General features: G+C 45.8%; 1 protein-coding gene across 3 annotated transcripts in view; it reads left to right on the top strand.

Moving 5' to 3' along the window:
* Window positions 1–14294, top strand: part of LOC139407382 (neurexin 3b) — a 614879-nt gene that overhangs the window by 577372 nt on the left and 23213 nt on the right. For all 3 annotated transcript variants that reach the window (XM_071151120.1, XM_071151119.1, XM_071151121.1), the window contains one exon: window positions 1631–1709. In XM_071151120.1, coding sequence (XP_071007221.1) covers window positions 1631–1709 — 79 coding nt within the window. The remainder of the gene's footprint in view (window positions 1–1630; window positions 1710–14294) is intronic.

Genomic DNA, 14294 nt, shown 5'->3' with positions numbered 1-14294 from the left:
TGATATCTAGTATAGGCTGGCTAGGTATTTAGTACAGGTTGGCTAGATATCTAGTATTGGCTGTCTTGATATCTAGTGTAGGCTGGCTAGGTATTTAGTACAGGTTGGCTAGATATCTAGTATAGGCTGTCTTGATATCTAGTATAGGCTGTCTTGATATCTAGTATTGGCTGTCTTGATATCTAGTATTGGCTGTCTTGATATCTAGTATAGGCTGGCTAGGTATTTAGTACAGGCTGGCTAGGTATTTAGTACAGGTTGGCTAGATATGTAGTATTGGCTGTCTTGATATCTAGTGTAGGCTGGCTAGGTATTTAGTACAGGCTGGCTAGGTATTTAGTACAGGTTGGCTAGATATCTAGTATTGGCTGTATAGGTATTTAGTACAGGCTGGCTACATATCTAGTAATGGCTGTCTTGATATCTAGTATTGGCTGTCTTGATATCTAGTATAGGCTGGCTAGATATCTAGTATTGGCTGTCTTGATATCTAGTTTAGGCTGGCTAGGTATTTAGTACAGGCTGGCTAGGTATTTAGTACAGGTTGGCTAGATATCTAGTATTGGCTGTATAGGTATTTAGTACAGGCTGGCTACATATCTAGTAATGGCTGTCTTGATATCTAGTATTGGCTGTCTTGATATCTAGTATAGGCTGGCTAGATATCTAGTATTGGCTGTCTTGATATCTAGTATAGGCTGGCTATGTATTTAGTACAGGCTGTCTAGGTATTTAGTACAGACTGTCTAGGTATTTAGTACAGGCTGTCTAGGTATTTAGTACAGGCTGGCTAGGTATTTAGTACAGACTGTCTAGGTATTTAGTACAGGCTGGCTAGGTATTTAGTACAGGCTGTCTAGGTATTTAGTACAGGCTGGCTAGGTATTTAATACAGGCTGGCTAGGTATTTATTATAGGTTGGCTAGGTATTTAGTACAGGCTGGATAGGTATTTAGTACAGGCTGGCTAGGTATTTAGTACAGGCTGGCTAGGTATTTAGTACAGGCTGTCTAGGTATTTAGTACAGGCTGTCTAGGTATTTAGTACAGGCTGGCTAGGTATTTAGTACAGGCTGGCTAGGTATTTAGTTCAGGCTGGCTAGGTATTTAGTACAGGCAGTCTAGGTATTTAGTACAGACTGTCTAGGTATTTAATATAGGCTGGCTAGGTATTTAGTACAGGCTGGCTAGGTATTTAGTACAGGCTGGCTAGGTACTTAGTACAGGCTGTCTAGATATTTAGTACAGGCTGTCTAGGTATTTAGTACAGGCTGTCTAGGTATTTAGTACAGGCTGTCTAGGTATTTAGTACAGGCTGTCTAGGTATTTAGTACAGGCTGTCTAGCTATTTAGTACAGGCTGGCTAGGTATTTAGTACTGGCTGTCTAGGTATTTAGTACAGGCTGGCTAGGTATTTCGTTTAGGCTGGAGTGGGATGGTAGTAGGAGACTGGATGTGCTCTATTGCCACTCTAGGTTGTCTTCTGGTGGGGTCAATCTTCCATACAGATATATTTAGGTAGGTGACTGTATGGGTCCACTGTCTGCCACAATGTCTGTGATGTGCAGCCTCTCACCATGTTCTCTGCTGTCTCTTCTCTGTCTGTCCCGGTGTCGCGCTTGCCCCGGCAGACGACAGATGACATAGTATCGTCGGCGGAGTGTTCCAGCGACGACGAGGATCTGGAGGAGTGTGATTCCGGACACGCAGGTGGGATGGGTGTGTCGAGTTGTGCTTGCTCAGACCTACCAGTCTATTTTTATTCCTTTGATTGATTTGCAACCAAAACCCCCCCAAAAAAAGAGGATTGTTCTCTTCTAAGCATCAGGTCCCATGGGAGCCTAAACTGTAACTTCAGAATACTCCCTAAAAGCACCATGAGATACAGCAGTAAGGGTCTGAGGGTTTCAGCTATACGTATGTGGAAAGTTGAAAGAGCTCCAAGCACTTTGAAGTTGATGAAAGTAAATCCTTAGCAGGCCCTCTGTAGAAAAGTCACTTTTGAAGTTTTGAAGTTATATTTATGCTCCAAACTCTGAGTAAATGTATTCATAGTTCTACACACCCGCATATGTTATAGTGTTGTAGTCTGTTATGCAGTTGGATTATAGTCTCTGATACAAATTACACTGAGCTGTGGGGCCTCTGGTCGTTAACATGGTTAAAAGCGTGAATACTAAATTGTTTTCTCTCAGCATTCAAAGGAGAGCAAACTTTCAATCAAAAAGTACCGAATTAGTATCAAGCTCCATGTTTACACTGATGCTTCAAAATGTATCTGTCCTGTTTTACATGGTTGACATGTTTCTCGCTGTGCGTGTGTGTGCTTCTTCTCGACAGAGGATACATTTTGAGATTATTTTTTAAAAGGAACAAAAAAAATGCTTTCAGCATAGATACTGTGATATGTAGCAGACTAACTACAACAGACCCAGTCCTCCCCCCTCTCTCTTCTCTCTTTCTCCTGTTTGTTCCTTTTGTTTCCTTATACGTTGGAGGCTTGCCTTACCTGAAACACTCTAATAGACAACAGATATCCTCCAACTTCTGTGTGCATCGTTTCTCTCTCTCCTGCCTCACCACACATAGTTGTCACCAGGTTGAAGTGAGTTATAACTCTCAGTAGTGTGAAATAATAATAATAATAATAATAATGATAACGCATAATGCCAGAGCTGAGCAGGAAGTAGATTTGAAATGGAAACATATCACTTGTTTTGAGACAACTTGGGTTTAGGAGCGGTTTGCTGCATGCTAATATTAATGATAAGCTGTCTGTCATGTCCACAACAGAGCTCAGCTCAGCCCCATCAGAGCACAGCCAATCATATTGTCTGTCATGAGTATAATTCATCCAGATACACCCCTATTAGTCCTGAAAATGAATAACTACAAATAAATACTGTCTGATACACTCCTATTAGTCCTGAAAATGAATAACTACAAATAAATACTGTCTGATACACTCCTACTAGTCCTGAAAATTAATAACTACAAACAAATACTGTCTGATACACTCCTACTAGTCCTGAAAATTAATAACTACAAACAAATATTGCCTGGTTCAATGTGAACCAGCATAGACATAAACTACCCAGAACAGACATCCCCATTAAAGTCACCGTTCTGTGGTTGGTAAATGTTCCGGTGGACTATTGAATATTCAAATGACTATTGTGTGAAGGGCCTCTCTCGCTCTCTCCTCTCCTGAATCCCTGTGGAAGTCATTCTCCCCCTCTCTACCATCCTGTGGAAGTCATTCTCCCCCACTCTACCATCCTGTGGAAGTCATTCTCCCCCTCTCTACCATCCTGTGGAAGCCATTCTCCCCCTCTCTACCATCCTGTGGAAGTCATTCTCCATCTCTCTACCATCCTGTGGAAGTCATTCTCCCCCTCTCTACCAACCTGTGGAAGTCATTCTCCCCCTCTCTACCAACCTGTGGAAGTCATTCTCCCCCTCTCTACCATCCTGTGGAAGTCATTCTCCCCCTCTCTACCAACCTGTGGAAGGCATTCTCCCCCTCTCTAACATCCTGTGGATGTCATTCTCCCCCTCTCTACCATCCTGTGGATGTCATTCTCCCCCTCTCTACCATCCTGTGGATGTCATTCTCCCCATCTCTCCCCTCCTGTGGAAGTCATTCTCCCCTCTTGTGGAATTCATTCTCCCCCTCTCTCATCCCGTAAAAGTCATTCTCCCCTCTTGTGGAAATTATTCTCTCCCTCCTCTTGTGGAAGTCATTCTCCCCCTCTCTCATCCCGTAAAAGTCATTCTTCCCCTCTTTACCGTACTGTGGAAGTCATTCTCCCCCTCTCTCCTCTCCTGTGGAAGTCATTCTCCCCCTCTCTCCTGTCCTGTGGAAGTCATTCTCCCCCTCCTCTCCTGTGGATGTCATTCTCTCCCTCTTTCCTCTCTTGTGGAATTCATTCTCTCCCCCTCTGTCCCCTCTTGTTTAAGTCATTCTCCCTCTTGCTATCATCCTGTGGAAGTCATTCTCCCCCTCTCCCCCATCCTGTGGAAGTCATTCTCCCCCTCTCCCCCATCCTGTGGAAGTCATTCTCCCCCTCTCCTCCCTCCTGTGGAAGTCATTCTCCCCCTCTCCTCCCTCCTGTGGAAGTCATTCTCCCCCTCTCTACCATCCTGTGGAAGTCATTCTCCCCCTCTCTACCAACCTGTGGAAGTCATTCTCCCCCTCTCTAACATCCTGTGGATGGCATTCTCCCCCTCTCTACCATCCTGTGGATGTCATTCTCCCCCTCTCTACCATCCTGTGGATGTCATTCTCCCCTTCTCTCCCCTCCTGTGGAAGTCATTCTCCCCTCTTGTGGAATTCATTCTCCCCCTCTCTCATCCCGTAAAAGTCATTTTCCCCTCTTGTGGAAATTATTCTCTCCCTCCTCTTGTGGAAGTCATTCTCCCCCTCTCTCATCCCGTAAAAGTCATTCTTCCCCTCTTTACCGTACTGTGGAAGTCATTCTCCCCCTCTCTCCTCTCCTGTGGAAGTCATTCTCCCCCTCTCTCCTGTCCTGTGGAAGTCATTCTCCCCCTCCTCTCCTGTGGATGTCATTCTCTCCCTCTTTCATCTCTTGTGGAATTCATTCTCTCCCCCTCTGTCCCCTCTTGTCTAAGTCATTCTCCCTCTTGCTATCATCCTGTGGAAGTCATTCTCCCCCTCTCCCCCATCCTGTGGAAGTCATTCTCCCCCTCTCCCCCATCCTGTGGAAGTCATTCTCCCCCTCTCTACCATCCTGTGGATGTCATTCTCCCCTTCTCTCCCATCCTGTGGAAGTCTTTCTCCCCTCTTGTGGAATTCATTCTCCCCCTCTCTCATCCCGTAAAAGTCATTCTCCCCTCTTGTGGAAATTATTCTCTCCCTCCTCTTGTGGAAGTCATTCTCCCCCTCTCTCATCCCGTAAAAGTCATTCTTCCCCTCTTTACCGTACTGTGGAAGTCATTCTCCTCCTTTCTCCTCTCCTGTGGAAGTCATTATCCCCCTCTCTCCTTTCCTGTGGAAGTCATTCTCCCCCTCTCTCCTCTCCTGTGGAAGTCATTCTCCCCCTCTCTCCTGTCCTGTGGAAGTCATTCTCCCCCTCCTCTCCTGTGGATGTCACTCTCCCCCTATCTCCTCTCGTGTGGAATTCATTCTCTCCCCCTCTGTCCCCTCTTGTCTAAGTCATTCTCCCTCTTGCTATCATCCTGTGGAAGTCATTCTCCCCCTCTCCTCCATCCTGTGGAAGTCATTCTCCCCCTCTCCTCCCTCCTGTGGAACTAATTCTCCCCCTCTCCTGTGGATGTCATTCTCCCCCTCTCTCCTCTCGTGTGGAAGTAATCATCTCCCCTCCTGTGGATGTCATTCTCCCCCTCTCTACCATCCTGTGGATGTCATTCTCCCCTTCTCTCCCCTCCTGTGGATGTCATTCTCCCCCTCTCTACCATCCTGTGGATGTCATTCTCCCCCTCTCTACCATCCTGTGGATGTCATTCTCCCCTTCTCTCCCCTCCTGTGGAAGTCATTATCCCCTCTTGTGGAATTCATTCTCCCCCTCTCTCATCCCGTAAAAGTCATTCTCCCCTCTTGTGGAAATTATTCTCTCCCTCCTCTTGTGGAAGTCATTCTCCCCCTCTCTACCATCCTGTGGATGTCATTCTCCCCCTCTCTACCATCCTGTGGATGTCATTCTCCCCCTCTCTACCATCCTGTGGATGTCATTCTCCCCCTCTCTACCATCCTGTGGATGTCATTCTCCCCTTCTCTCCCCTCCTGTGGAAGTCATTATTCCCTCTTGTGGAATTCATTCTCCCCCTCTCTCATCCCGTAAAAGTCATTCTCCCCTCTTGTGGAAATTATTCTCTCCCTCCTCTTGTGGAAGTCATTCTCCCCCTCTCTCATCCCGTAAAAGTCATTCTTCCCCTCTTTACCGTACTGTGGAAGACATTCTCCCCCTTTCTCCTCTCCTGTGGAAGTCATTCTCCCCCTCTCTCCTTTCCTGTGGAAGTCATTCTCCCCCTCTCTCCTCTCCTGTGGAAGTCATTCTCCCCCTCTCTCCTGTCCTGTGGAAGTCATTCTCCCCCTCCTCTCCTGTGGATGTCACTCTCCCCCTATCTCCTCTCGTGTGGAAGTAATCATCTCCCCTCCTGTGGATGTCATTCTCCCCCTCTCTCCTCTCCTGTGGAAGTCATTCTCCCCCTCTCTCCTCTCTTGTGGAAGTCATTCTCCCATCTCTCCTCTCCTGTGGAAGTCATTCTCCCCCTCTCTCCTCTCCTGTGGAAGTCATTCTCCCCCTCTCTCCTGTCCTGTGGATGTCATTCTCCCCCTCTCTCCTCTCGTGTGGAAGTAATCATCTCCCCTCCTGTGGAAGTCATTCTCCCCCTCCTCTCCTGTGGATGTCATTCTCCCCCTCTCTCCTCTCGTGTGGAAGTAATCATCTCCCCTCCTGTGGATGTCATTCTCCCCCTCTCGCCCCTCCTGTTGTAGTCATTCTCCCTCTCTCTCCACACTTGTGGAAGTTGTTCTCTCCCTCTTTCCTCTCTTGTGGAATTCATTCTCTCCCCCTCTGTCCCCTCTTGTCTAAGTCATTCTCCCCCTCGCTATCATCCTGTGGAAGTCATTCTCCCCCTCTCCTCCATCCTGTGGAAGTCATTCTCCCCCTCTCCTCCCTCCTGTGGAAGTCATTCTCCCCCTCTCCTCCCTCCTGTGGAAGTCATTCTTCCCCTCTCTACCATCCTATGGAAGTCATTCTCCCCCTCTCTACCATCCTGTGGAAGTCATTCTCCCCCTCTCTCCACTCCTGTGAATGTCATTCTCCCCCTCTCTCCACTCCTGTGAATGTCATTCTCCCCCTCTCTCCGGTCCTGTGAATGTCATTCTCCCCCTCTCTTCACTCTTGTGGAAGTCTTTCTCCCCCTCTCTATCATTCTGTGTAAGTCAATCTCCCCCTCGCTGCCTCTCTCCTCTCCTGTGGATGTCATTCTCTCCCTTTCTCCCCTCCTGTGGAAGTCATTATCCCCTCTCTCCACTCCTGTGGAAGTCATTCTACCCCTCTCTCCACTCCTTTGAATGTCATTCTCCCCCTCTCTCCACTCCTGTGAATGTCATTCTCCCCATCTCTCCACTCCTGTGGAAGTCATTCTCCCCCTCTCTCCACTCCTGTGAATGTCATTCTCCCCCTCTCTCCACTCCTGTGAATGTCATTCTCCCCCTCTCTCCATTCATGTGAATGTCATTCTCACCCTCTCTCCACTCCTGTGAATGTCATTCTCCCCCTCTCTCCACTCTTGTGGAAGTTTTTCTCCCTTCTCTCTCCCCTCCTGTGGAAGTCATTCCCTCCCCTTCTCTCCCCTCCTGTGGATGTGATTCTCTAGCGATCTAAAAAAAAATGTATTAGTGGGCTGTCCTTCCAAATGCCATCATCAAACACTAATTCATTCCAAGCTAATCTGCCTAAATATGCCTGGGCTAATTATCAAACATATGTCCACTTTTTTCTCAGCACAATGTAAATCGGTTTTCATTAAGACCACCTGAAAACTATGTATTGGCCTATTCTGTTATCCCTGGTAGGAGATAATGAATCAGCGATTCGGCTTAGTTAATTATATATTTTATTTATTTATTTATTTATATTTTTCCGTGTTGAAAGAGGTTTCTGAATATGTGGATAAGGAAGTAATTGTACAGTTTATAATCTCTAGAGCTTTGTGACCTTAAGTTGTATCGTGGGCTAAAGGCATTGTGGTTAAGGTTTTTAGTAGGAATGTTGTTTTTTTATGTGGCCCATTAGATTTTCTCTTTAAAGCAATACAAATGATAGCTTTATGTTATCTCAATACATATGATAGCTTTATGTTATCTCAATGCACATGATAGCTTTATGTTATCTCAATGCATGAAGTTGTAATGACTTTGTTTACCTAAGGACAGCTGAAATTAATTGGACATGGCAGACAGCTTGAACAATTTAAAAGTTTAACTTCCAAAAACTTAAATCCCAAGTATTCTCAGAAGCAAAAGTTTGAGTAAGTACAGTATATTCTGAACTTGTCAGTCAGAGTTGAGTTAACTTGGTACCCCCTGATGGAGGCATACTGCAGGGGTAACAATAAACTACATTTAGTCCTAAACAGTCATACATGCATCTCACTATGTTGACACAGACATTCATACCCTCATGCTGCCCCTCTGCTTCAGGTTTTATGAACAGTTGCATGACATTTTTTACATTTGTTTTGTTTCTTTTATGTTTGAATCTTTTTCTTTTCCATAGTGAAGTGTATTCTGGACATCTCTACTCTTCTGTACCCTTTCTGACTTACTCTTCTTTTGCTTATGATTTGAGTTGTCCGGACTTATTGATTTTGTTCTCCTCATCCGCCCATCTACCAGGATAGAGCTGATCCCTCCCCTTTGCCTCATCTTGTGCCGCATGATATCTCTGTGGTTGAAAGTGAAAACACAGTACTCCTACTCATCTTCTTGTTGATGTTTTCTGTGCCATTATTAAAGGCTGATTCTGAAACATACCCTATTTTCCATTTACAACACAGGAAATGAAAGGCAACACAATATTTTCTTGCCATCATACTTTGTTTGGGCCTTGTGCAGGCAACCCCATTCTGTCTCAAGAAAGTTGTGTCTGAAAGAATGACTCCCCGCCCACCCACCCACCCTCCCTCCCTCCCTCCCCCCACCCCACCCAACCCCACGCCCACCCCGCCTTCTTTCTCTCAGCCTTTCTGCATATACATGTCGGTTTTGAATGCAGATGGCATAAAAATTATTTTATTGCTGCAAAGTATATCTGTTTTTCTATTCTATATATGTTGCTGCCAGTAGAAGGCATTTGTGGCATGTCTATACAGTAGACTAGAAGACTAACTTCCTGTAACTACCTCGGTGACTCCTCCTCATTCTTGCTAATGCATGCTGGGATTTGATTGGTGGCCATTTTGTGTGCTTCTACCTCCACCTACAACTCTGCTCTCAGGCTAACCTCGCCTCGCCCTGCCTGGGGCAGCAGTGATGGTTACCCCTCCACTGCTGCCCCTCCTGCTTCTTGTCGTGTTGGTTACCGTGTCTGTAGTGTTTTTCTGTCTATCTGTGTACGTCTGCCAACCTGTTGTGTCTGTTCTTACTGTTTGTCTGTGATTGTTTTGTCTATGTTTGAAAACTGTCTAAACCTGAACCTACCCTCTGATCCTGAGAGAGTTCCACAAGAAGGCAAATAAGGAACATTGCCAAGAATATTCTACACCTGCGGCTGACTCCATTTCAAGAACCACAGTTGTGCAATGTACCAATTCAATGAGTAGATGATAACATAATGAAGCACATTTCCCCTAACTATCTTCCTTATCAACCATAATCCATGTAGACCGCTACAACTCTGTCAGATGTAAGTCACTTGACTACTTGACAAACGGATTGATTACCACGACATCCACATGCTGTTCAAGTGTCTTGTGAAACCTCATCATTATTCTGCAGGTAATCAGTCACTTTGGTGCAGGGAACAAATTCTGCCTTGGCTTGTCTTAGAGAATTATAGCATTTTGCATTTACATTTTAGTCACTTAGCTGACAGTCTTATCCAGTGCAACATTAGAAACATCGTACGTTATTTTTTAAAGAACAAAAGAGCAGAGCGACAGATAGTTTACTTCACAACAGTGTCAGTCTAACAGCGCCTCCATAAAACGAGGACATAAGACAGCCACCTAGCAGCACAAGACAAACCACATGCAATAAAACCTCATGAAATGTAACTACATGAGCATTTAGATTAACGACTGATGAATAGGCCTGGTAATCTAATGGAGACCTAACCTAATTCTGCATGTCTCTTTAACACGAGGCGGGAGGAAAAACAGGGGGGATGAAACCAGTGGAGAGAGTGAACTATGAGAGGGGTAGATCAATGACTCCCTCTCTCAACTAGCTGTGTTGCTCTGGCGTTGTTAGGTCCCATCGGGCCGGCTGTCACGTCAATGCAGGCCCTAGATCAGTTTAAAGGTTATTCAGCTGACACATGTCAATGGAGCGGGGGGGGGGGGGGGGGGGGGGGGGGCTTAATGGCCATTCGACAAATTGACCGGCAGACGGGACTCGCCGGGCTGCGTTACGACACCGTGGCTGGCTGGAGAATGCCAATTTAAAATGCAGGAGTGCACCCAGCCAGCCTCATGATGACGGATTAAGACATATCTGCCACACTCTCCTGTAACGGGACAGGACACCTGACAGAAAAACATCCCAGATGTACTGTAAAGTGCCTTATGAAAGTAATCAGAACCCTTGACTTTTTCCACATTTTGTTAAGTTACAGGCATATTATAAAATGTTTTACATTTTTTTTAAATCCTCAGCAATCTACACACGATATCCCATAACAACAAAGTGAAAATGTCAAAGCAAAAACCAAGCCATGAGGTCGAAGGAGCAATCGGGAGAGAAGGGCCTTGTTCAGGGAGGTGCCCAAGAACCCGATGGTCACTCTTACAGAGCTCCAGAGTACCTCTGTGGAGATGGGATAAACTTTCAGAAGGACAACTATCTTTGCAGCACTCCACCAATCAAGTCTTTTTAATAGAGTGGCCAGACGGAAGCCATACCTCAGTAAAAGGCACATGACAGCCCGCTTGGAGTTTGCCAAAAGGCACCTAAAGACTCTCAGACCATGAGAAACAAGATTCTCTGGTCTGATGAAACTAAGATTAAACTCTTTGGCCTGAATGCCAAGCGTCATGTCTGTAGGAAACCTGGCACCATGGTAGTGGCAGCATCATTTTGTGGGGATGTTTTTCAGCAGCATGGACTGGGGGACTAGTCGGGATCGAGGCAAAGATGAAAGGAGGAAAATTACAGAGAGATCCTTAATGAAAACCTGCTCCAGAGCGCTCAGGACCTCAGACTAGGGCGACGGTTCACCTTCCAACAGGACAACGATCCTAAGCACACAGCCAAGACAACGCAGGAGTAGCTTTGGGACAAGTCTCTGAATTTCCTTGAGTGGCCAAGACCTGAAAATAGCTGTGCAGCAAAACTCCCCATCCAACCTGAGCTTGAGAGAATCTGCAGAGAAGAATGGAAGACACTCCTCAAATACAAGCTTGTAGCGTTGTAGCCAAGAAGACTCTATTCTGTAATCGCTGCCAAAGGTGCTTCAACAAAGTTTTGAGCAAAAGGTCAGAATACTTATGTAAATTTGATATTTCAGTTTTCTATTTGTAATACATTTGCAAACAATTCTAAAAACCTGTTTTTGCTTTGTCATTATGGAGTATTGTGATGTCATGGGGTATTGTGATGTCATTATGGGGTATTGTGATGTCATTATGGGGTATTGTGTGTAGATTGATGAGGAAAATACACAATTTAATCAATTTTAGAATAAGGCTTTAACCTAACAAAATGTGGAAAAAGTCAAGGAGTCTGAATACATTCCAAAGTATTTGTACACCCCTTAAAATGTGTGTACTCGACTGTTTCAATCACACCCGTTGCTGACAGGTGTATAAAATTGAGCACACAGCCATGCAATATCCATAGACAAATATTGGCAGTAGAATGGACTTACTGAAGAGCTCAGAGACTTTCAATGTGGCACCATCATAGGATGCTACCTTTCCAACAAGTAAGTTCGTCAAATTTCTGCCCTGCCAACTGTAAGTGCTGTTATTGTGAAGTGGAATCGTCTAGGAGCAACATCGCCTCAGCCGTGAAGTGGTAGGCCACACAAGCTCACAGAAATGGGACTGCCGAGTGCTGAAACGCATAGCGTGTAAAAATTGTCTGTCCTTGGTTGCATTACTCACTACCAAGTTCCAAACTGTTTCTGGAAGCAACTTTCGTCGGGAGCTTCATGAAATGGGTTTGCACACAAGCCTAAGATCACCATGCACAATGCCAAGCGCCGGCTGGAGTGATGTAAAGCTCGCCGCCATTGGACTCTGGAGGAAAGGAGAAGAGAGCGGTGGACAGATAGAGGAGAGGAGAAGAGAGAGGGGGACAGATGGAGAAGAAAGGGGGTAAGACAGAAACTGCTGCTCTGAGATTTTCATCATCATCCACACTGCATCTGTCTTCCTCCGGATGCTGAGGTGGGTTGTGAAGACTGTTTTTTGTTCCGACGCATCCTACATTACTCTGCTTCTGTCTCAACATAGACCACTTTGTTTAAAGGACGACGTCCTAACAGAAGAGGTTAGTAAATAACGCCGCTTCTCTTAGATGTATGCTACTGAGATTCACCTCAAGGTGAAAAGACAGAAACTTGTCCATGTCTAGTTTGTGCACCATAGATGATAGGATCAGTTTGCTTTGCTTGGTAGAAAGCTCAAACTTTCCCACGACGCACCTGTATATTATAATAAGCCCAGGTGCAGTATGTACCTTGAAATACTCTGATAGTAAGTGTTGTGTTGTTGGTCTCGCTCTCTCACTCTCTCTCTCTCTGGTAATCATCTCTCTGCCTGCCGAGCCAGAGTTGAATGAATCTGCTGTAGTAGGCCTCAGGCACAACGGGATTTAAGGTCTGAAAACGACTCTTCACACACAATCTTTAGCCAGCCCTGTAAAATCTCACTGAGTCAGTCACTGTGGCTGTGTCTGGGTGAGTGCCTGTGTGCTGCCTGCCTGTCTGCCATCTGTCTCTCTGTGCTGTCACAGCCGCTAAAACCCGTAGCGCTGCCTTCCTGATGGGACTCATCTCTATTCCGAGGTCTCAGCAAACGCTGGACGGACACGGAGATTAGTCAGAAAATAAAGAGAGAGAGAGAGACAGAAAGGGAAGAAGAGAAGAGAGAGGGGGACAGGAAGAGAAGAAAAGAAGAGAGAGGGGGACAGGAAGAGAAGAAGAGAAGAGAGAGGGGGACAGGAAGAGAAGAGAGAGTGGGACAGGAAGAGAAGAAGAGAAGAGAGAGGGAGACAGGAAGAGAAGAGAGAGGGGGACAGGAAGAGAAGAGAGAGGGGGACAGGAAGAGAAGAAGAGAAGTGAGGGGGACAGGAAGAGAAGAAAAGAGAGAGGGGGACAGGAAGAGAAGAAGAGAAGAGAGGGGGGGACAGGAAGAAGAGAAGAGAGGGGGACAGGAAGAGAAGAGGAGAAGAGAGAGGGGGACAGGGAGAGAAGAAGAAAAGAGAGAGGGGGACAGTAAGAGAAGAAGAGAAGAGAGAGGGGGACAGGGGGTAAGACAGAAACTGCTGCTCTGAGATTTTCATCATCATCCACACTGCATCTGTCTACCTCTGGATGCTGAGGTGGGTTGTGAAGACTGTTTTGTTCAAGCTGCTTTTGCCTCGACTAGTCTGACGCATCCTACATTACTCTGCGTCTGTCTGAACAAGGACGACTTGTATAAAGGACTATGTCATCAGAGAAGACGTTAGTACATAACGCCGCTTCCCTATTTAGTGGGGGGGGGGGGGGGGTCAGAGAGAGAAAGGAACTGACAGGTCAGGGAGTTGTGTACCTTCAGGTCTCCTGTACTAAAGGAAGGGAGGCTTAACACAAAGCCCACAAAGCGCAAATCTTGACATTAGTCCACAAAACCACTTCATCTTTACATAAGTCCACAAAGCCCTCCATCTTGACATTAGTCCACAAAGCCCCTCCATCTTGACATTAGTCCACAAAGCCCCTCTATCTTGACATTAGTCCACAAAGCCCTCCATCTTGACATTAGTCCACAAAGCCCTCCATCTTGACATTAGTCCACAAAGCCCCTCTTTCTTGACATTAGTCAAAGAGAGAAAGGAACTGACAGGTCAGAGAGTTGTGTAACTTCAGGTCTCCTGTACTAAAGGAAGGGAGGCTTAACACAAAGCCCACAAAGCGCAAATCTTGACATTAGTCCACAAAACCACTTCATCTTTACATAAGTCCACAAAGCCCCTCTATCTTGACATTAGTCCACAAAGTCCTCCATCTTGACATTAGTCCACAATGCCCTCCATCTTGACATTAGTCCACAAAGCCCTCCATCTTGACATTAGTCCACAAAGCCCTCCATCTTGACATTAGTCCACAAAGCCCTCCATCTTGACATTAGTCCACAAAGCCCCTCTATCTTGACATTAGTCCACAAAGCCCTACATCTTGACATTAGTCCACAAAGCCCTCCATCTTGACATTAGTCCACAAAAACCTCCATCTTGACATTAGTCCACAAAGTCCCTCCATTTTGACATTAGTCAACAAAGCCAATCCATCTTGACATTATTCCCCAAAGCCCTCCATCTTGACATTATTCCACAAAGCCCTCCATCTTGACATTAGTCCACAAAGCTCTCCATCTTGA

The sequence above is a fragment of the Oncorhynchus clarkii genome, chromosome 4, assembly GCF_045791955.1.
Source record: "Oncorhynchus clarkii lewisi isolate Uvic-CL-2024 chromosome 4, UVic_Ocla_1.0, whole genome shotgun sequence".
NCBI lineage: Eukaryota > Metazoa > Chordata > Actinopteri > Salmoniformes > Salmonidae > Oncorhynchus > Oncorhynchus clarkii.
This window is presented reverse-complemented; position numbering and strand designations above follow the sequence as displayed.